Genomic DNA, 24,032 nt, shown 5'->3' with positions numbered 1-24,032 from the left:
AAGTGGTTAACAGATGGAGGGACCAAATTTCCAAGTCCTTTTGTTACAATTACCTAGGTTATTCTTCAGTAGCCAAAGAGATGTTTATAAAAAGAAAATTACATACCTCAGGCCAAGGTTTATAAACTTGTACTTCAGTCTACTATCCTGTTTACAAACACACAAGAAAAACATTAAGAGACTGCACACCTGAAGATGCCTGCAAATGTGTTTTCACGTTTATTCATAAACTCACTCTTTTGCACTGATTCAATGGTAAAATTCATATTACTTCCACTGAGAACAAAAGGGAAACCAGCGTTGCTATCATGGAGTGACCTAAATCCCACTGAAAGCCTCCACATTAATGCAGTGTATTTATCTATTTTGAAATGAATCATTTACAGATGGCTTTTCCTCTAACTTCATGGATGATTTCTGGGAGAGTCCCACTGATCTAATTTGTGTCTACAGAATGAGTAGTAAAGTTGTGCCATTGTCTAGATCAGACTTAATGTGCAAAACCCACATCACCACAAAACAATTTATGCAAGACTGGTTATCTCCCTGACCAACTCCATTTTATAAGACAATAAATATCTGCTATCAAAAGAACATCAAAAAGTGTGTATTTGGAAGACATTATTTCTTGGAATTTGACTTTAAGTCAGTTGTGGGTCTTTTCTTCATCTATTTATTGTGTTATACAGCTCATAGTGTTGAGATGTTTACCTGCTCAGGCAATACTGCAGGTGTAACGGAAATATTTCCTGCCACTGTGCTACACAAGGTGAAGGTGATAGGAAGACTTGTATTTGCTTTTAGGGTAGCACATCAAAGGAGCAATTCCTGTTACCAGAGCACACAAGTAGGGAGATTTTCAGAGTGTTTCATTACAGAAGTTACTTGACTGCAATGCAAAGGTAAACATTGACTTAGTTTTATATTCTGAGGGTAATCTGCAGCTGAAATAAGAGCAATAAGTACTGGTGTATCAATACTTTTTCTTTATGGCAGGCCTGTGACTGTGGTCATCAACACCTTCCAGAGGAAAATAATCTCAAATAGATCTCAATCATCCTGTTTACAAATATGATTCATTAAAAAAAAAATCATATTATTTTCACTTTGCCTAGGAGTAAGGCCAAAACCCAAAATCCATTTCTGAAAAGGATTTCCCTTTAATGAGTGGTAGTGTAGGATGCTTTGAGACATCAAAGGAGAGAAGATACTAGAAGGACTGGAGAGCACTTCACTAGGATAGCAAGGGCATTGTCTAAGAAGGCAGCAACAGTGCAACAAGGTTTATCTGTGCTGGTGTTCTCAATTCTTTATAAATGAAGAACACTCTTGAACAGCTTAATCCTTGTTTATATCATTCTTTTCTCCTGACAAGACTTTTCTCTGCATATCCGAACAGAACATCCAGCCAAGAACATTAGATGTGTTCATTTGCTCATCTCATGCTACAGAAGAAAATCAATTGTCTTCACACCCTGACCCTATAGGAGCATGAGCCAAGGTTGCTCCTTTGTGCGTTGGTGTAAACAGATGTTTAACTCAGTAACTGATGTCCTTGAGTCTTGTAATTCATTTGCCTTTTCCTGTGGGGATGTGATTCATAATACCCTCTCTCTCTTCCTTTCATATTTATCCAAATACATCAGCAGAAGGAGCCCTACAGGCTGCTGGCCAGCAGAGTTGTGTACCCCTTCCTGTAGTCATTAGAGTCCAAAGGACTAGGTGGAAATGACAATAAAATGAAGGTTTGTCCACTTGATATCTCACCAGCGGAAAAGGGAGCAATTACTTTTAAGCAGGAATGTGGGGACAAAAATTTCTCTTCATGCTGGGCACCAAACCCACAATGTAATCCTAAAGAGAAAAGAGTTTATTTAGATGCTGGACTAACATGCAGAAAGCAAAAGACAACTCATCCTATCTACTAATTTAGATGATAGCAAATTGCAGTTAATTAGTGCAAATTCATTATCCCAAAACATTGAAGAAAATTAAGATGAGATACAATCACAAATCCCTCTAGAAATTAAAATTCCTTACCTTGGAGCATAGCACTCTGGTAAGTGGCCTAAACCACAAAAGTCAACATTGTTTTACTTTATTTTGGCAAAGGATTTTGAGTGAACTTGCAAATTCCCTACTTGGATTGAGCTGCACAGCCCTTCGGATCCTTACCATATGGCCCTTCAAATCCCTTCCCTCCCTGGGACATGACTTTCTCCTTCTTTCTTCCAAATACACTGCTGAAGGTGTTGATTTATATAACTGCTAGGGGTTTGTACCTTTTAGCCCCATTTCCTGACAGGTTTCTGGGGCCCTAGAATGGTATATGGGTATATGAGTTTTCATTTGTGCCAGATGCAGAAAGGCAGCAAGAAACTGAGGTGATGCTCCACAGCTAAAACCACGTGAAGTTTCTCGCCATTTTCTGCTTTGAATGGTCCCCTCCCTGTGCAGCAGGAAAAGAGGCTGCATCAATCCCATTCACTTCTTGCATCCACCATAATAAAGGCACTGCTCTGCTTCTTTCTCTCCCAACCCCCTGCAAGGATAGCCAGTAAACAAAGGCGAGTTTGAATGAGAAGTCCAAACCATTGCAAGGGCGTAATGACAACTTCTCACCTTCCCATTAATGACGGAGAACTTCAAACAACCCTTCCCACCTCAGCCTTGTTCCTCCACATCACTGATACCCCAAGATCATTCCAGTGCCCTGTCCACATACAGCCAATAGCACTTGTATAAAAACTTATTTAAGGAATTGTAAGGGAATGGGATACAGGAGGAGAAGAGTTCCTTCCAACAAAAGGAAGATTATTGTCTCAGTTGAGTATGTATTTCACTTTGAGTCTACTTAATACATTTCTAAGTGCCTTCTGCAAATGACTTGCCATCTTTTTTCCTTTAGGACTTAAAGATTATATTAAATTTCAGAGATGCCTTATATTAACTTTGATCTGTGTGTTAAAAATAAGTAGATAAATGGTGCTAAAGTCTTTTCATTCCGGAAGGATGTTGGGTGATAAACTGCAAGGGTCAAATTCTGACCTGCACAACTCCAGAGCAGAACTTCATTACTTAAGCTGTACAGAGAGCTAAAAAGACCTGATTTCCTAGTGGTCCCAAGAGACATAATGATTGATAGGCAGATAAATAAGGAAGTAGATTTATAAGAAATATGGACTATCTTTGAATTTAGAGGAAATGAGAAAAGCAGAAGGACCTTTTGCAGTCCAAGTTAAGTGCAGGCTTAAGAATAAAAGTCATAACATTAATAAATCTTCAGATTAAATAAATATTTAAGACAGGAGAAAAGAAAATTGCTAAATCATAAAGTGCTCTAAATTCAGATTAGAAAAGACTGCTTTTCAGATAAAAATATGTCTTCCTTGAAAACGATACGCAAGTGAAATTGGAGGAAAGACAGACTAGCTTCCAGTAAGAAAAATGTTTTTGCTTGTAGAGATATAAATGGATAAACTGCATTTTGGGAAAAAGGCAGAGTGAACTGATAGGCTGAAACATAGAAAATTAGAAATATTCCTAAAATTTTGCCTGGTAGGAAATAAAATGTTTGAAATCCAACAACCCCCAAACCTACATGACCGCTTTTATTTACATTTATTTACATTTCTCAACATACAAACAAAAAATATTTTCCCTTCTGATAGGAGCTTTAAAGACAAATGTGCAGTGGTAGAAAGCACAGGAGGCATCTCTGTCCAGCATTTGTCAAAGAAAATTCTAAAAAAAAGCTGGTGGTGATTTATTTTGCAGTAGATATGAAAAATATGGAATCCAGTGGAAGGTTTTGTTGCATTTCTTACTTCCATAGATGTCACAACAACTACTTTATCCCATTTTTGTATATGTGTCTATCTATTCTGAGACATGGTATGCCTTCTGAGGGGACAGCAAAAAATTCAAAATTCCACATCATCTTGGGTTAAATCCATCACATAAAATAGTAAAAGCTAATAGCATTTCAGGAAAAAAAAAGTTGTATCTTTGTTATTTGCATTTTTTGCAGCATATAATGAAGTTATTTCAAATCACTTTGGTTGTGGGAACAAATTTTCTTACAATTTTTAATTAATGACTTGATACCATCTCTTTTTTTGAGTCACATACAGGTATTTTGGATAGGGTTGTAGGATGAAGGACCTTGGAAAAACACAGATTGGCTGGATATGGCCATTAGGCCCTCCTATGGTATGCAGCAAGCAATAGTTACTGAAGAAGTCTGATGCTTATTAATAGCAATCATCAGCTCTATAAATCAGACTAGACGTTACCTATGTTGACCACGTGATCCCAAATGAATGACACATGGTCCTGGCACAGGCCATGAGAAGAGTGCTATAGTCTGTAAATTTCATAAAAATGGAAAAAGGTAAAAGGCACTAAACCCATTCTGAACAGAACAAAAAAAGAAAAAAAAAGTGATAATAAAGTTTGTTTCAAAACTGGAAAGGTTTGCTATTCATCCACCAATCTAAGCCAAATACAGTTAGGTGATATATTGTGATCAGTAGAAAAATGTGAAAAATAACAACATGACTGACATTTAAAGAAACCTCAGTGAAATGTTTTTACCTCTATAAATGTCCCTGAAGCTTTTGTGGAGTGCCTGGCCACAACCACCATTTCTACCTCCATTTTGCATTAAATGTGCACTTGGTGCAGAATTGAAAAGCCATCACCGCAAATGTCCTCCCCTTCCTTCTTCTCCCAGCTTTTACTGCTGAGCATGATGTCTTATAGTAGGGAATATCCCTTTGGTCAACTGGGATCAGCTGTTCCAGCTGCGTCCCCTCTCAGCTCCTGGTACACGCCCAGCCTCCTCACTGGCTGGGTGGGGCGAGGAGCAGAAAAGGCATTGACTCTGTGCAAGTCCTGCTTAGCAGTAACAAAAACATCCCTGTGTCATCAATACTGTTTCCACAACAAATCCAAAAGACAGCTACTCTGAAGAAAATTAACTCCATTGTAGCTAAACCCACCACAAACCTCTTCACATTTTTCTTAGCCTTGGTTTTGTCCCGCCATGCACATATTCTTTACAACAGAAAAGGACCAGTTTAAGAAAGCAAGGTCTGCTATTTTCCATTTCCTCCTGTATTTATTAAATTTCACCCCTAGATTAATTTTCCATTTCTTTATTTGGCCTTTTTATTTTTCCTTACAAAAACCTGCTGAAAGATTATCTTTTAAATGCTGTTCTTTATGTAATCTTTGCTTCTTCTTAGTGACTGTCTGGTGACTGGAGACTCTGCGTATCAGGGCCTTTATCTTACAAACAAGATAGTGAGACTGGCCATTTACAATTTGCACTTCTGTGCAGGCAGAGGCATGCTAGAAAATGAAATAATAGTTGGTGAGCTACTTTTGCACTGAAATATATTTGAGACATGCAGGGATAGAATGGAAATTTCTGCACTTTAATAAAATAAGAGAAGTCAGCTAACGAACATAAAACTCACTCATACTCAGTCAATCCAACATATCCTCTTCAAAGCACTCACAATTTATTTCAGAGACCATAAGGGAATAATCAAAAGAAACAATGCCACAAACTATGCCATGCTAGCCACTAAGATTTAGCTGAAATGAGTATAAACAAAGTCTCTCCCTTCTTCACGCCCAATTAAAGAACAGTTAATTATGATTGTCTAGAAGAGACAATTTCTCTCAAAAGAAATTTCCAGTGGGAAAGATGAAACCAACTTTTAAAAAGCATCTTGATAAATGATTTTCTGGGTGGGAATTCAGTTCAGTGAAGAAATATGACAAAATACAAAACAGACAAGATGTGAATGTAGGCTGGGGTAACTGTAGGTCTCTTTCAGAACTCTTCTGTTCATGCCAGGGATACATTTCAAAATGCAATCCTGATGTTATTCTACCATAAATTTTGCTACAAGCTCATGTCTGATTTCCACTGTGTTTCTTACACTTTGAATAAATGAAGTGGGAAACAGAACAACAAATTCTGAAGTATTCCTCAGGTGACTTGTATCATAACACAGTATTTAATGAAGTGCCATAACAGGCAACTGTACTCCTCCTTTTTGGAAGGACATCAAGCACAGAGGATGTTGGCAATAGCATACATTTTTCATTTGAACACTACTTCCAGAGACTTTTTTTTCTTTCACTTGAAACAATCAATCTCACTTAGGATGCAAACAGCTGTTCTTCATTCAACAACTTTAGACAGAATAAGGGATTTTAAAGGACACATTTGGGGTATTTTCTGTATTCATATGCAAACTTCTATGAAGATCATGACCAAAAGTAAAAATAAAAAAAAAAAATAAAGGTCTTCCCTTATGCACAGAAGCAATAACACCACTGTATTTTATCACCACATTTCAGTTTTTCTGTCCTTCCTCAGTCATTGTACACTGTAGTCAAATGGTGTTTTCAGATTCAGGAGTTCCTTATGAAGGCACATTGTGACAATGTCAAATTGTTTTTAGCAACTGAAGCTTAGAGATTCAAAACCTTTTTTTCTCCAACTTGCACTTGCAATGTCATTGGTTTTAAGATTTTAAATAAAAGCAGTGAATTTGTGGCTTCTCAGAAGACAGGATATATGCTGTTCTCAAGGAAAGAAAGAGAGTCAACTGCACATCCGTAACCTTACTTCTGACAAATGTCTTTGCTACCGGTTGACTTTGGTTAAGTAGTCTCAGTATAAAGTAAACAAATTTAATCCAATTTATATTTCTAAGTGGTTTTTTTTTCCATTGTTTCCAGTGAGATACACAATCCAACAAACAATCCAAGGTTTTTTGGGTAAAAACCATCAACTGCATGGATCGCCAACTGTCTTTTCAAGGGGAGAACTAACCATCTTCTCTGCCTGTCTCTTTAGGAAAGGAGATCCTCAGGCCAAGGAACTTTTACAAAGGCAGACCCAACAGCCTTTCATTCCAAGTTCTGCTAAACCAACACTGAGAAAGACTTGGAATCAATGCTTCTAAAATAAATTAAAGAGAAAAAAAATAAAAGTCTGATTTTTATTCATACAGCTATTCTAATTTGAATCAATATTTTCTCAAGGCTTCCTGAAAAAAAAGTATTTTGAAAAATTCTCAGCAGAACTTTCATTGTGGCTATACATAAATGTAACACTAACATGCCCTTTGCAATAGAGAATTGGAGACAGATTTTGTGGAAACGACACTGAGAGCTGCCCCTCCCTGCTTGCGTCTCTCCCTCTCTCACAATTAATAGGCATGATGGTGGGTTACCACACACTAAATTCATTTAGCCCTCACTAAATTTCCCAAATGTTAAAATCTTCCTTTATAGCATTAAAAATAAAGCCAACAAAAAACAACTCATTCCAATGAGATCATGAATCAGCCCATACTTTAAACAGTTGTAAACTAAAATTAACACTAACGTAATTTTATGACCTACAGGATAAACTGACTAAGAAAATTCAGGATTTATCTGCTCTAAAATACACATTTTAAAAAGTATTATGTCAATGGTGCAGCAATCTCAAGGAAGTTTCACATTAATTGGATAGAGTTACTACTGTAATTACCTAGAAATATTCCAAAGACGTTTTATTCAATATCTTCATGATAACTCTGCCTTTGCTGACATAATAACAATAAGAATTTTCAAGCAATTAATTAAAGGTCAAGAGGTAATATTTTCAGCTCTCGCTATATAGCATAGTCAAGGCTCTGGATTTTAGTAATTAAAACTGTTTGTCTCATGACCATCAGAAGAAACAGCAACAATGTAAGAAAGGCAAGCATATTAGTAAAGATGTCTCAAAGAAGTCAGCTTTTGTCCATGCAGCTCTTCAGAACATCAATTCCGTACAGGTATCTCAATAATTGTCAACACCTGCTATATGTTAATATTCGACAAGAGAATTATTACTGAAGATAATTACTCAAGGTTGCAGATGTGACTCATCATTGTATCCTATCTATTGTAATAGAAGTGTTTTCATCTTCACTAGCTACAGTACTTTCTATTACAAAAGTCTATTTCTATTACTATTAAATTAATTGAACATATTGCAAATGTTTTGCACATATTTGAGCAGAGTTTCATAACTGAAAGGCACCTTTGGGTATTGCTCTCTCTCCATTAGACAACACTCTGTATGATATGGCTCCTGATATTTGAGAGATGGGACTATCATCCCTGGGAAACTATTCTGTCTCTAACACTAAAGAGGTCTCCTGACACTCAGCTTTAATATTGTACGTTCAGATTCATTTTTTCACTCCCACATATATTCTTGTAACATGTTCTAAACAATCTGATTCTACTCCATGAATGACATGCCATATTCAAGCCCAAATGTCTTTTTCATCTTTCCTTTTTTGCTATAACTTCCTTTCATTGTATTTCATTGTGTAGACACTTACCTGACATGTCCCTAGAAAACATTACTGTGGAAGGAGAGAAAGGTCATTGAACATGCTCTGAAAGATTTTATATTCCTAATGATTATGAGCATTCCTTGTATTTCAGATGTTGCTATCATACAGTAAACACCCTCTAACATACATGCATAGATTCAAGGATCCTGTCCAGTAGTTGTAACAATACAGGAAGAATTACTACAACTGATGGACATTGAAGACATTCATACACACAAAAACCCTGTCGTCTGTCATATCACTTAATCTTGCTTTATATGAGATTTGATAGGTTACAAATAAAAACCAGGGAAAACAATTTCAGAAATGGGATCCAAATAGAGAGACTCAAGCCTTGCTAATGTTTCCTTTTGCCATCCACCCGATACCACTGCACCGTAAATATTTTTTGCCACTGCCATAGCTTGTTTTCTTTGTGAACTCAGAATGAAAAATCAGGGGAAAGGAGAACATTTTCTAACTTTCAAAATGCATTTTCCTTTGTTATTTTTGTTTTAATCAGACCTCATTCATCCCAATTCTATGAAAAAATATTAAGCAGCTGCTTATTATTTTGATTAATTGAATTAAAATCAAGCAGAGTAACATTAAAATGTTGTCCCAAGTATACAGTTTAGAGCAGAAAAACTTGATAGTGCTAGAGGGGAAAAAAAAACCTCAACCTGTAAGAGCTATAGCCCAGTGTTACTCCCTCTCACAAATGGGTAGTTATTCTAGATATACGTGATTAGGAACCAAAGCAAGACATTTCTTAGGTTGTCTTCAGTTCTCTGTTTGAAAAATTCACTAACCAATGCAATTAGTCATCTAACTGTTCCCTAGGTAGGTGAAAGCAATACATCATAAAGCATTTTTAAAGAATATGAAGGATGCGTTGAAAAAATAATATATCAGTAACAATGCTGACTTCAGAGACCTTTTTCTTTAATGTAATGTAGTTGTATCTGTGATAGCTTAATATTTTGCTTTTTCAGGCACTTTGTCCTGGCTCCTCTTTTTTTTTGACTGACTAATTAATAACTGAATCACAATCAGCAATGATAAAACAGAAATCAGAGCAAGTCCTTTGGTAAGGCTCTGCCAATCTGTACAATCAGGTATGTTAACATGATATAAACCATTCCTCCTATTATTCATTTGGACCCAACTTCAGACCTGAAGTCAAAGCAAAATTCTCCTCTGGTTACTGGCCAGGTCTATTTTAAGATTGAATACTTTCCTGAAAATGCATAACATATCAGGTCTCTAAACTCCGAGATCTGTACATTTTGGCAGAACATAACCATTTAATTATACAAGTTCCAGTGATCTTCAGCAGTGACCACTCTCTGTGGTGGTGCAGCACACACACAGCCTGTGAGGTCAACAACAATTTCCTCTGTTAGAACAAACTGGGTGTGCCACTTGCACCCCGACAGCATAGCAAAAGTGCAAAACTGATTCTCCAGGTGGATTCATCCAATGAATTTAATTTTTACAGTGGTTCAAAAGCAATCTGCTTTAAATGAAAAAGTAACGCTGCAATATTGTGTTAAGGACATGATTTGGCTCTCACCCATGCTTAGGTCAACTCGCGATTTCATGGGTCTCACAGCAAGGCAATATTACTCAAATAAGTTGTAGACTATAACAAAAGGCCAGCAAAGAACAGAAAATCTGCTGTGTGTGCACTTACCTTGCTTTACTCACTTTAGCTTGACCTCCACAGCTTGTATGTAAGGCAACCATTTTAACTGCTTTCACTGGTGACTTTTACTCTTTTTAACCTTTTTCTCTCTTTTGTTTGTTTAGGGTTTTTTTAAGGACACAAGGAAAGCTTCTCACAAACATCCCTTACCTTCCCTCTTATCTGAGTGTGATATTGATCACAGGATTTGGTCTGCCACAGACTTAAATTCTCCAAGAGCCTGTCAGCCATGCAGACCAGTACATTCTATGAAAATAACACTTTACGTTGAAATTAACATTAAAAAATAATACTCAGCACATCAGAAGCTCTTTATGTAGTTGAGAAGAAAACTTCATTATATGCTCCAGAAAAAGTAATTTAAATCCAGTGACTTTGCCACAGTCAAAAAAGTTTGTGTCAAATAGGAAGCAGAACAAGTATCATCTTCACCCTGATGGGAATGTTGCCAGTAAATGCACTGTAACTAGATCTCAAAGCTGGAACTGCACATAAGGACAAGCCACACTGCTTTTCTCAATTTCAAAAATAAAAATAAATTATTTTTTCATTATTTTCTTATTGTTAGGTTAGTTATAAGGCATACTTCCCCTATAAGGGAGGAGTTCACTGCATATGTCATTTTTCATTACATCAGGAAAAACCTCCTAGGACTTGTAAATAGCTGTGTTTTTAATAGCATCTGATAGGACCACGAGGCACTGACTAGGATCATGGCCAGTGAGAAGATAGAACCCACATGGTCCATTTATCAGCAAGATAATCATTAAGAACACTTTCTGCATTTTCACCACTCTGAAGTATATGAGATCTACAAAGGAATAACCAATCAGAGAAGTAAAATCAAACTTTGTATTTAAAGTTATGGCAAGTACTCTCTTCTAGCTTTTACATATTCCATGTGAAAAAATCCCAGCAATGCTGTGCTCAAAAGCAATACTTTGACATGACCATAAAGAATCACCTTCCACAGGGTTTTGGAAATACACCATAACGTGTTGCCCCCAGTCCAACCTCTTCTCCATCCACTCCTGCTGTACTATTTAATACAGGACAGCAGGATTTATAAGGGGCCTGTATGAATCAACAACAACAAATGAAACCTTTCCAAAAAGTAATGATCTTGGCTCAACCCTGTGGTTATTAAAGTAATCCTGAGGGGAATAAGAAAGCCAAATTTAGAGAAAATGAAGACTTTAGCAAACAGAGAGAGAGAGATAATATTATGGGGAGATGAGAACAGAAAAGTGGAAAATAAGATAGCATGGAAACTTGCATTTGCTCTCAGCCTCAGACTTTCCCAGTTCCTTTTGATTAACCATGCCAAGGAGACAATGCTTCTGCTGCTGCTTGCTTTCCTTTCAGAAATTCAAGCACTGGAATTCCACCCAGCTGATAAATTATGTAACATCAAGAATACACTTTTTTTTTTTTTTTAACTTTAGTAATATCTCTGCCTGAACTTTGCAGTAAAAAAACCATGGAGAAAATGTTTGTAGTTAATTTCTTGATCAAACAATCTGAAAAATGAGCCAAAAAGACAGTGGAGCAGCATTATAAAAAACCAGAAATTATTAAGTTTTTTAACTTCACCCACATCAGCTATCTAAAAACAAAAACATATATATATGAGTAATAACAGGGCTGTTAAAACAAGCAAAGAGACCTATACAGACATTCACTTTTTATTTTTATAAAAAAGGTCAGATTTATTAGTGCCAATGTATGTTCATAGAAGGAAACAAAAACTAAGCTAATTTGAGTAGCAACTTACATCAAAGGATATCAAAATAATATTTCTTGTAAGTGAAACATAATACTTCATTTAAACTTGATTCTTGCAAACTAGAAGTCCTTGTTATCTGTCTATGAAGCCTTTAAAGAAAAGTTGCTACAGTCAAACAGGGTCCTGATAGAACTTGGCACATAAAGAAACAAATCCATATTCACCCATACAATACTTCTCACTCTCCTGGAGCACTCATTCATACAATACTTACATAATGCATATACATTATGACTAGAGCCATGTATGGCCTAAAGCACATAGAATATCTCAGTTCTAAATGTAACATATCTCTACATCAAAAGCAGGTCTCTGTATTTACAGCAGATGATCTCTCTCTGTATGGGGCTTTTGCTTGAAGATCCTTTTGTTAGTGTATGCTAAGATGCTTGAGTTGTCAAATTATTTATCAGATTAGGAGCGTATCTACAGGAAGATCTGTCTGATTGTGTGCGAGGTTTCTAAGGCAATAATAGTAGTTGTTCCACAGGAATAGCACTGCCATTGCAACCCACTTTCCATCAGAGCAGTAAAGCCTTCCCTCTCAAGATGCAGCCAGGTATAGTGAGACATTCATGATCTGCAAACTGTTGGCTCAAAAGTCTAAAACTTCTTGTTGTTTTTTTTTTTTTTAATGTTTATGGAATAGCACCATAGGAATTCACACTTGCTATCAAAAAAATCCTGGGTCTGTTGTTTTGTTTTTTCCACCATTGTGGATAGTCTTACTCTTAGGAAAAAAAAAAAAAAAACTAACAAAAACCTCTTTGGGAAACTTCTCTTTTGGACACTACTGCAGCTTCATTTCTGAGTAACTGAATCAGGCAAACAGCTCATTCACAAAAAGGTCCAAAGAAATAAAGCTTAGCAGCTTTATTTGTACTGCTGAAATTAACTGCTGAAAAAGAATTCAGTAGGAGCTTCAGATGATCCTTGACCATTTCTCTTTCTCGTGGATACAGATTTTGATTCAGGACAGGTTTTCATTTCAGTCTCTTTCTATATTCAGTGCAAAATAAGAGCACATCATCAGAGATAGCTTACTTAACCAGTAAACCAAACATTTTCAGATGCTTACACCATTAAAATTCCATCAGATAGTGAGTGGTCACTAGTGATGACTGATGTAACAGTTCAGACTTCTCAGTCATTAGTAAAACAAAACACTCTATAGATCAGTTATGTTCAGAAGTAGGACTTTTCCAGTTTCAAAACACTGATAACCTGATATGACAGGTGAATTTGTAAAAAATACAGAGCAATGCAGGAAGGCCTTCCCATTTAAAATCTTCTTTCAAGTCATTGTACATACCATATGCAGGATTCAAAGTCAAAGCAACTAGGTAGAAGGAGAGTTTTTTGAGTGTGTGACCTAAAAGAGCTTCTTTTCCTTCTAGACACCATACAATTGTCAGAAGGAGGAATGATCTAGAGGGTCACTTCCCCTGAATGAAACTGATTGAATCCACACGTAGTTCTAGCACATACTGGACCATGAACAAAAGCTTTTCTATTCTCCCTGCATGTCAAGTCCTTTAACAAGCTCTGCAGAGACAGTCACGTATGAAGCCTGCACATCACCATCTTGACTATTCCACTGGGGTAGGTGATTCTCTTCTTTTATTTCAGTCCCTGGTATCATAAGTCAGCATTTCAACTGAACTTATATTAATCATTTGTGCTAATAATGTCAGTTTAAAAAAAAAAATTACATGTCTTCCTTTTCACTGTGCGTTCTTTCTCACTCTTCTTTTCCGGCATAGAGGTTCTTGTGTTATTTTTTGGTGTGCACACTATCTGGATATTTTATACTTCTGTATCGTATATGAAATCCTTTCTTGTTGATTGTATCATCAGTGTGAAAGTGAAGTAAAAGAGATTCTCCTGCTGAATAAATTTCTTCTGGTGGCTGAAATAAATTAATAAAAAGAAAAAGAGTTATCTGTCCACTCTGTATTCATACACTATTTTTCTCCTTATGAATATTTCTCTTTTCCTGCTACACCTCATCCTGTAATTCCACTGTGTCAATGAATGCCATCTGACATCATCAGGCAGAACAGTTCTATCTCATTGTGCTCTCAGTTATAGGCTAGAGGCAGACTGAGGAAATAACCTAACTCCTAGTTTTTTCTCTAGTTCTGCTGCAGAAAGAAAGTGACAGGGCAGGACCATATACAATATTTTAAATTTAGATAAACAACAGAGGCCAATACCTATTTTCTATCTTATTCTTAACAGCCCTTATGATGTCCTGTTTTATTACTGAAGCACATTGATCAGAAGTATCAGCTAAACTACCAAATTCTCCTTCAAAATTTGAGAAGGTGGTAATATGTACTAACATACATATTTTTCCCACTCCAGTTTGGATCGTTTTGCTTTTTATTTTCAATAGCTTTTCTATTTAATTGTATTTATCCTATGTGGCATCTGAAGCCATTCATTTACATCTTATCAGAACCAAACCACCACCAATGCTCAACCATTCCACCCCAATCCCCCAAAAGAAGACAATAATTCAGCCCATTTTCTTGTTCACTGCCCTTCTACTTGTAAAATAAGATAACTTCCAAAGAAAAATATTGTTTTGTGTAAATTAGTAGATTTTAGACTCAGTTATAGCATTTCCCTTAAAATACATTCCCTACAGCTCAAGGCCTTTTGTGCATCATTAATTAGTGTTCAAAAATGCACTAAATGGATTTAAGCCAGTTTACAGGTAATTTGTCTGAATTACTAAGATGTTTGATCCAGCTCAGAGGCTGAAAAAAGTGACACAAAATTACTTAAGAACTCCTGTCATCTTATGTAGTCTTTGAAGATTTTTATCTAGCCAAAGAGTATATGTACAAAAGTGTGCTTGCACTAGCACACATATAAAGAATTGATGAGGACTTGTGGGATCATTGCATCAGTTTTCCCAAGGCAGGCAGCCAGCAGACCCACGCAAGTCTAAAATGAGAAATAGGATACAGCATTTTCAGGGTGTCACTGGCCAATTTTCTTCTATGTCTTACAGTTAAAATGTGCCAGAATGCATATAGGATTTCATAGATTTCTTAAGGCCCATATTAATCACCCAAGTTAGGAGCACTTTTTTTTTCCTAAAATCAGATTTAAAAGTTGATGACCATACTATAAATACTTCCCAGCTGCCCCTCCTACTTTAAAATGTGGCTTATTTCCAATTCAAAGAACTTTAATGTAATAATTTTCAACACTGGTGATTTCCCTCTATATAAGGAAAAAACTGATAACTTTTCTTTGTGTGCTGATAAACGTGCCAATGCAAGCTACTTAAAGCTTAACATAATACTACAATACTTTGGTCAAAAAATAGGTAAGAGTATTAATTGATGAAAATATTTCAAGTGTGTGATTAAAATATGAGGCAGATAATCTAGTACCTTTACTATAAGGTGTAGTAACTGAATCTCATGACCCTTACCTTCCTCTGCCCTGCCTTTCTTATTCTTTTTTGTAGAAATAAAAAAAAAAAAGTCTCTACCTATTTACTTACCCCAGATCCACAAAATCGACCAAGTCTCACTGCTGTCTTATCATGACCATCAAAAAGCTCCACGTAATCATAGCCACAGTCTGCCTCTTCCTCGACCTCGAAAGTCTGGAACATTAACTCGACGCGAGCGCCGCGCTCGGCCACCAGCAGCCAGTCGCAGTCTGCCTGAACCGGGTAGTTGTTATCACCAAACTGAGCATGTGAGTACAGGTCCTTGGGCTTGAGTTCAGCTTTCAAACGACCACCACACTCTAAATGGAGGGAAAAAAAGATGAAGAAACTTATTCAGTGCAAATTTGTAGGTTTTTTTTCATAGATGCCCAGTCTCATTCAGGCCGAGTGCATTTTTATGTCACAAGCAGGTTAATCAAACAAGCTGAGAAAGAAGTACCACACAGTATGAATAGAACTCCATCATTCTGAGTTTTCTTATATAAATTTTCTTTTACAACTAGAGACATGTGAACATAGTTCATAATTTTCAAGTGAAAGACAAAGACAGGGAAGACCAAAGGAATGTGGCTTAAGCAGTATGACATCTTTTGGTAGGCACTGGAAAGGTTCCTGTGGCCAGCAAGTCAGTTGCTGTAAGGTACCCACATTTCAGTAGTGATGCTTCCACAGGAGTTAATGACACCATGTGCGAGTGACAGAGGAAGATCAGCTCCAGCACACTTGTAGTCAGTGATTGAATCAAGGCTCTTTTGTTTCACGGTAGTGTCAGCTTTAACCATAACTGGCAATTGGAGAGCCAGCTCAATACTAAACACCACTGCAAAGCTTGCTTGTCTGCTGTGTAGTTCATGAGCAGGCCTTTCTCTCTAACAGAGCAGGCCAGGAGAAAGCTGCTGCTACCAGAGAAAAGGCTTGTAGCTGAGAGCCTGTTCTTGAGGTAAGCCTTTGGCAGGAGATCTGTGCCTTTTGTCACAACCATTATTTTAGCATAAATCTCTATTTGTAAGCAGTTGATAAATTGGATGTGGGGCTTTAGAGCTTGTTTATAACTGCTCAGAGTTCAGAATTTAAATATGAATTAGCTTTGGTGCATAGGTGAATAAGGTGTAAAACAAATATGTAAAAGTGTTATTAGAACCCAATGAAGAACAGATGAAAATTGTTTCCAAAATGCATAATATTTGCAAAAGGTGGGTGCAGGTTTTATTACTTTACATGTATGAAGATTTCAGTGCAAACAGAATAATTTTGGTTTGGTTTCTCATCAAGAACAATTCATCTCTTGCAGCACTTGATAAAAACATCAAGTGCAAATGAGCTTGAACAAAATACTGAGAATCACAAGTTTAGATTTAATTTTTGTAAATAAACAGATAATTTTACCTGCATTTAAAAATATCTACATATTATTGAAACAAAGAGCAAGATTCCAATCTTTCAAAGTTTTGATGAACAGACACTTTGAATTTTACTTCATGGACGCCACCCACCCTAAACATAATCAATTGCACTATTATATTGTGAGAAGCCACATTTCAGCTAAGAGTTAATAATGGTAATGACCAAATCCTTACTTCTTAAAAAGAGTGGGTCTTTTTCTTAAGCAATAAATGAAGCAATAAAACCAGGAAACATAATTTATAAGTAATCCATTATGCATTATCAGTTCAACCCATTATGCATTATCAGTTCAATCTCAGAAATTTCAATTTTTTTGTTCTTAAAGAACAAATAAGAGCACATGATAAAACATCAGCAAGAAAGATCATTCAAACAGTTATTTCCCATCGATATTCTAATTTACTGGGTTTTCTCCCTATTCTGAATTTCATTTGGTTTTTTTGGGTTTTTTTTTTTGGGGGGGGGTGTTTGTTGAGTGGAGAGGGGGTTGTTTTGGGTTTATTTTTTGTTTGTCTGGACTCCTGCCAACATTAGGAACATCTCACTGCCTCAGACACCAAACAGCTGCAAACAAGAAAACATTTAATGAACTGTCTGCATTCTTTCCCTCTGCTTGCTGCAGAGGACAGGAGCTTAAAGGAAAGTTGTAGACATCCAACCACATAAAATGGCAATTCCTGCTCCCCTCCCTTTCTCTCACAGATTATAGACTCATAATTTAGAACAGAAATTACAAGCCAAATTTTAAATTTCTTAAGAATTAAGCTGTAGTTTCAGAAGCCTACATCCAGCCTGCACAATGAGCTTCTGCACTGGGACACGTGGGACAGGCAGAGGATAGAGCAGAGCCACGCAGCACTGCTTGCTCTGCCTTGGTACCAGAGCCATTGTGGTTTCCATTGTGCAGGCACAGCTGCCCTGCTGTAGGCAGGGTGTTTGCTTCTGACTGTAAGGAATTATGTCCAACTTCTAAAACCATGGTGATCTTGTAGCTGCAGTGAAAAATTCTTTCTAGACCATCTAAGGCACAAAAACCCTCTCATGTTTCATGACCTTTCTGGGGACTTTTAGGCTTCTTACAAACATAAGAACAAATCAAGCAGTAGTTTCCTGTTTAACAGGCCAGACAATTGGGAAACGCTGAAACCCACACCATCTGAACTAATGAAACAAGATTATAAACTTGATTCAGCACTCCCATACTGAATTATTACAGCTACTTTGGAAGGAACACAGGCCTCTAAACTGAGTGACATCTGAGATATCCAAATGTGTTTGATATCCTCCCAGCACTGATAGATACGAATAGGACCTACAGTAGGTCTGCAACCTCCTAAAGCAGTGGCGGCAGGCCAGGCACCATAAATGAAGCTGTCCAGAAGAGAACTAGATGCCTGAGTTAGGGCAGACAGATCACTCCCTGAGCAATGATGTTTAATGTTCTATCAGGAGCATTTTTATGAATTCCTCTTGAATGGGTTATGCCTTTTCTGAGAGGGGAAAATATGACAGCATCTCCTTCTAAAACTGTGTTGCACTTTCAAAACAGCATTTTATAAGTTTTGCTCCACCCAAGGAAGCCTTTCTATCCAGTTGGGGTTTTTTTAAGCTTTACTGTATTTGCTGCAACATTTTTACCCTGTTTTCTGAAATATTAAATGGAAATTTGGAAATCAGATAGCGCTTCAAGCCAAAAAGGGAAAGGGAAATCATCGTTGACAGCATCCACTGGAATAATAAGGGGCCACTAAGTCATAAAGATGCCAGGAATGCAGCAGCAGAGACAGCTCTGGGCAGAGAATTCAGCTAGTCATTCGCTGCTGTGGTGTTAGATCAGTCCTTTCAGTGAGTGAGCTCTGCCAACATGTTAAAAGTGACGGGAGCAGCTTCCTCAGCTCTCCCTGTCTGTCTGCAAAGGTATACAGGATCAAACACAACCTTGTCTACTTCCATTGCACACCATAAATCATTTTTTCCTAGAAAAGATGAACTAAAGGATACAATCCTCTGCCCATACTCTTGTTAGGCATCTGTTCATTCACACGTGCCCAGAGCACAGGGGTGAGATTCTCACAGAATTCTCACGGAGAGTCTGTGTTTGGCTCAAGGCTGGAGGAGCAGACTGTGAGACCTGAGCTGTCCCTCATTGAAACACCACCTCCAAGCACAGGCCAGAGATGAGGGTTCATCTCAGGGAGCAGTCCGTGCAACAGCAGCTAAAATAAATGTCCTCTCTTAAGGTAACTTTGTATTTTTTTAATAGCATTCTTAAAAACTGATTTTATTTTTCTTGGTTTCTCAGAAGAACACATGCTTGTCCATGCTATAGATGTTTTCATATTTAAGATACATAAAAAACTAAGCAAGTCATTAAAAAACTTGAAATCTTTAGAATTTAGGAAGTATACATCTGAATTTTGTTCACATTCTGACTGCTCCAGTTCTGCAAACTGAAAGTGAGGACAATAAATGAGACAGAAGTTCTACAACACCTGATCTAGCAAGAGTCCTGACCTTTAACTATATACCCTGAGGTTATTAAAAATGCCTATTGAATTTTTTATCTCAGGGAAAATGTTACTGTAGTAGGGAACACAAAACATTACATGCTTGTAAAACAGGATTTTCCACAAGAAAAACAAACTGAATTACAGGTAGCTAAACTTTTCACTTTCAAGGCTCAGATCACAAAGATTTCATATACTGTTGTTTACTGTCTTTCTCTGGAAGGAAAATTAAATTACCAAAGATTTTGAATTATTTGGAACAAATCAGAAGGAAAAAAAGACAAAATGACAGCATTGATATATATGAGGATTTTTTAGCTGAGCATTACACATCAACTTGATGGATGCTTTGGGTAAGATCATATTACATTAACCTATTAACCTTGTAATATTACAATAATATTATTATATTATTATTTATTATTAAATTTTATTACAATGGAATAAAATTCATTATCTTGATAATTTTATTATAACTATTACCTGTCCTTAAAATTTATCTTCTAGTATATATATATTTATCAAATATTTTATGAATTATTTATTGACTGGATAAATAAGAATGAAATCTGGAAAGTAAATACAGACATTGCAATTGAAGATTAAAATAAAGGTCAAAAAAACCCCAAATCCCCTTGTTTTACTGCAGGCACTGGATGTTCAGAGCTTCAGCACTAGAGGCCACTGTAAGCCAAGCAATGTCAGGGGACAAATCTATACACTGAAAATGTCCCAAAAACTCTATAAATGCAATTACAAACCACTGTTTCCAACTTCAGTGACTTCTGCCAAACAAGAAAATTGAATGGTAAATATGAAGAACATTATACTCTAAAGGTCCTAAGAAAGTCTTTAATGTTTTTTTTTTCTTATTTTTCTTTGGTTTGTCTTTCATTTTAAGCACTACAGGAAAGAAATATCTGTTTACATGAAAACCAGATTTTTGTTTAAATTACAAGAGGAAAATAATGAAGGTGCATCACATGTCCCAGTTAAGTGTTGTTATTACAAATACAGTGAAAAGATATTCAATCTTTTATATCTCAAGTCATGAATCCTGAGGAACCTCATTTCTTATTTGACTCTGTTTCAACACCCTTTAAATTCTCACCTATGAGAGAGAGAGACAGGGAGAAAGGAATATCTAAAATATTAGAGAATACTTTCTGTCATCTCAGACTTTTCCTACTGGGCTCAAGGCTTCATTAGATACAGTTGTTACATCTGTGAACTCACTCTATTCCTACAAAAAGAAAAAAAAAATCTGCCTATCTACCACTAAAGAGCAGTGGATAAGTTATTAGTAAAAAGCACACCCTGGTCTCTGACCTGTAGAGTGAGTTGCTTGGAAGCCTTTTCTTTGAACTGAAGCATCAGAAATGAAGCGGAGGAACATTTTGTTTCCAGTAGCAATGAGAGGATCTGGTATTTTGTTGCCACATAAGCGTCCCAGGATTGGCGATTTTTCACTTTCACCATCAAACACTTCCAAGTGGTCATAAGCACATTCTTGATGTTGTTCTATTTCAAATTCATTGAATGTCTAGGGGAAAGAAAAGTAAAATTACCCATTGTGGGACTGTATTTACATGGTACATATGTCCATATGTTATAGAATACAAGGATACAGTTAAAATGACATTTTAACTTTTAACATTACTGCTTCTACAAGCCTGTAGATTTGAGTAACATATTGATTTTATTGAAATTTTATTGGAATAAAAGTTAGGAACTTCAAGGGTCCATCATCCTTCATACAGAAAGGCATTAGCATCTTTATATCAGCTGCTATCTGTAAGAGAATATTAAATCTACAATACTGCTGCCTTTCTGCTGAATTTGCACTGATTTTAGGATTATTCCAAATTTCACAGAGCATTCAAAACAGCAAAAAGTCAGAAGTTACTGTTCTTTGCATTGTTGAGGATTGATTGAAACATCTGCAAAGCATAATGGCTCTCCCCCTGCCCTTTTCTAAAAACTGTCTCACATTGCAACTAAAGCCTCTGAGAATGACTTTTCCACATGAAGGTTTATGCATGAAGTTATATTTTCTAATCTAGTATATAGAAATCTAATTTTTTTATTCTTACAACTTAATGATGTCTCAGGCTTCACCCTTCATGCTAAGGTCACATTTTTTGCTAGAAAAAGCATTGTGAAAAACAACAAAACTGTGTTAAACGTTTGTCAGAACAAACTTCAGGCATTTCCAAAAAGTGTATGCCATGCCTGACAGAAACTGTTAACACATATACAACTAATACCGGCATTTCAGATTTGGAAAACTGTCTTCCAAGACTAGAATGATACAAACAAACTTATTTCAAGGGGACATCTATGGTTTTTCAGATAAGACTTTTTGACCAGGGCTGAATTTCAACAACCCTGAAGCTTAGTATGGTAATTTCTCCCCATGTAAACACTGTGAAGGCAATATACATCTTTATGAATTTTGTGCAGAGTAAGCCATAATTTAAGGTGGAATTCAAAATCAATTTTGTCAACAAAACAGCATAAAACCACCAAGTACACATGCTTTCATGAGTAGTCATGTAGCTGACTGTTTATAAAAAAAACACCCAGAAGGCCTCAAACAAAACCCCATAACCCAAACAGAATAGGATTAAGAAACAATAATTAAAAGGAATAGAACTGGACTATCAAATGCTGAGCAAATATCACAATTAAGTCTTCTCTCTGGTACACAAAACAAATCTGACCTACCAAATCACTTGTGGAACCCTGAAAGTGTGAAATGCAATGGTAATTTACATTAAAAGCTGACCTAAAGAACTAACACAAAGGTGTTTTTTTTTTCCCAGAGAACTTCAACATTCAGAATAACACTTATTTTATGTAAAGAGCTGTGTGATACAATGGATACAGGTTCATTTCACAGTGAAAATTTGGGGTTTACATTAAGGGACTGAAATGCAGAGGCAATGAAAACAGCTGTACAGCAATCACTCCTGCTGCTCTTAAATTGTGGTCAGCCATCCTACTTTTATGATGCCAACTATGTGTTGTCATTTATACCAAAATAAAATCTGATGGATTAAGAAAACCCCAGAAAGCTGAGAGACTAAGTCTCAGTAAGGGAGTTAGTTAAACACAGTGTTGAGTCAAGCCAACTTGGAATTAATGGGAGCAATAGGCATGATCCAAGAGCAGCTTGCAGAAATTCTTTTTTTTAAGAGGAAAATTAGATCTGTTTTGTTCACTTCTCACCAGCATGAAAAAGCCCCCAACAAAACCAACCCTCTCCAGGAAGCATATCTCATTATGAACTATAAGGCACACCTATTATTTTTAGTATTTGACTTCTCACTGGGATTCCCAAGCCTGCAGAAGCACAGTACATGTTATATTGGGTCCCTCAAACATGACCAGGAAAAGTCCTAAATCTGTTGTGGGTATAGCAATCTATTCCAGCAATTCCAAAGAGAATGCAAGGAACTTGGTTTTTAAAGGAAAATCAGATCTTAAAGCGCATAGTCCTTTAAAATCTCAAAATGTCTGACATTTTAAAATACCCAAAGACAGCCTCAGTTTTTTTAAAGGTCAGACAGTTCCTTGCAGGTTTGAAAGAGGAGAACTGACACAAATTTCCTTTAAACATAACTGAATAGTTGCTGCCAACAGAGTTCACAGATGATCTAATAAAGCTGGTAGTATAATTAAATCACACCCTCTCTTCCTGGGACAAATACTTTTGAATTCCTACCCCACCATGACTATTTTAACTCCATGTGATTTGTCTCCTTAGTGGGAGTGGTGCTCAGAAATGTTACATACAGCTTCTGACCATCCAGTTCTTTCTATCTACACCACTAAACCGAGTAGATATGTTGGTGGCACTCATGGACAGCTGCCTGGATGGGACACTTAAGTCTGTCTCTTATAAACATCCGGCTGATTAGCTCATGTTAGTCACTCTCTCTGCTATGTACATTTTCAAAGCCATCTTTATCTACATGTTTCATTTAAAAGTTCTGAAGTGCATACCCTTTTTTTTTTTTTCATAGGCTTCTTAATTGCATCAAATACTTGAATTCAGCCCATTCAGGAAGACACTTTTCAACGATTAGCAGAGTGAGGGCAATCACAATAAAAGAGGAGTTTCTCTCCACACACCCCTCTCAAAAAGAAAGCACAGCCTCACAATTCTTGTGGTTTGTTACCATGAAGTAACCAATTCACTTCTTCAGTTTGAACAAGAAAACCATGAAAATTAAACTTAAACACAGTGTAAAAGAAAAAAAAATAATCATCCAATGTGGAATTATGGTATTAATAATATTGATATGGGACCTTGCTGTTCTGCACAGCTTAAAAATATTGTACACACAGAATTTAGTAAATGACCCTACTGGTTTGCACAGAAGAGCAGATCTCAGACTCTAAAACATGGAGGTATTGTTGAAAATTCTATCTAGTAAAATTCTGTCTATTTTTCCAGTTCCACTGGCAAAAGCCAATTAAAAAAAAAAAAAAAAACCCAAACCTTTTCTTTGTAAAGTAGACCATGGAATATTTTGCTGAAGATATCTAAATGTTGGAATTTTCCCTGCTGTGGGTATTAGTAATGGAAAAGCTTTTACAGTAACGTGCCTATACCTGGCTGCTTTAGTTTATTCAGCCAGTATGAAGAATACTTGCTCAGAAGTAGCAGTAGGAAGGCTGCCTGAATTAGAAAGCTATTTTTTCACCCTTGGAATGGACAGAGCATGCACACCACTCATTCTCCACC

At 36.5% G+C, this 24,032-nt stretch overlaps 1 protein-coding gene across 24 annotated transcripts in view; it reads right to left on the bottom strand.

The window, feature by feature from the left end:
- Positions 1-11,789: 11,789 nt before the first annotated feature.
- The window catches only part of TLL1 (tolloid like 1), a 129,462-nt gene continuing 117,219 nt past the window's right edge, over positions 11,790-24,032 (bottom strand). For 23 of the 24 annotated variants that reach the window (XM_064417620.1, XM_064417611.1, XM_064417612.1 and 20 more), the window contains 3 exons: positions 20,609-20,822; positions 15,417-15,667; positions 12,458-13,802 (listed from right to left, as the gene is read on the bottom strand). In XM_064417620.1, the coding sequence (XP_064273690.1) occupies positions 13,668-13,802; positions 15,417-15,667; positions 20,609-20,822 (600 nt within the window). In that variant the 3' untranslated portion in view covers positions 12,458-13,667. Of the gene's footprint in view, positions 13,803-15,416; positions 15,668-20,608; positions 20,823-24,032 lie in introns of all 24 variants that reach the window. The other variant, XM_064417613.1, reaches the window with a different exon arrangement.

Source organism: Passer domesticus, chromosome 4 (genome assembly GCF_036417665.1).
Source record: "Passer domesticus isolate bPasDom1 chromosome 4, bPasDom1.hap1, whole genome shotgun sequence".
In the NCBI taxonomy this organism is placed as follows: domain Eukaryota; kingdom Metazoa; phylum Chordata; class Aves; order Passeriformes; family Passeridae; genus Passer; species Passer domesticus.
The sequence above is the reverse complement of the archived record's forward strand: the minus strand, read 5'-3'. Positions and strand labels throughout refer to the sequence as shown.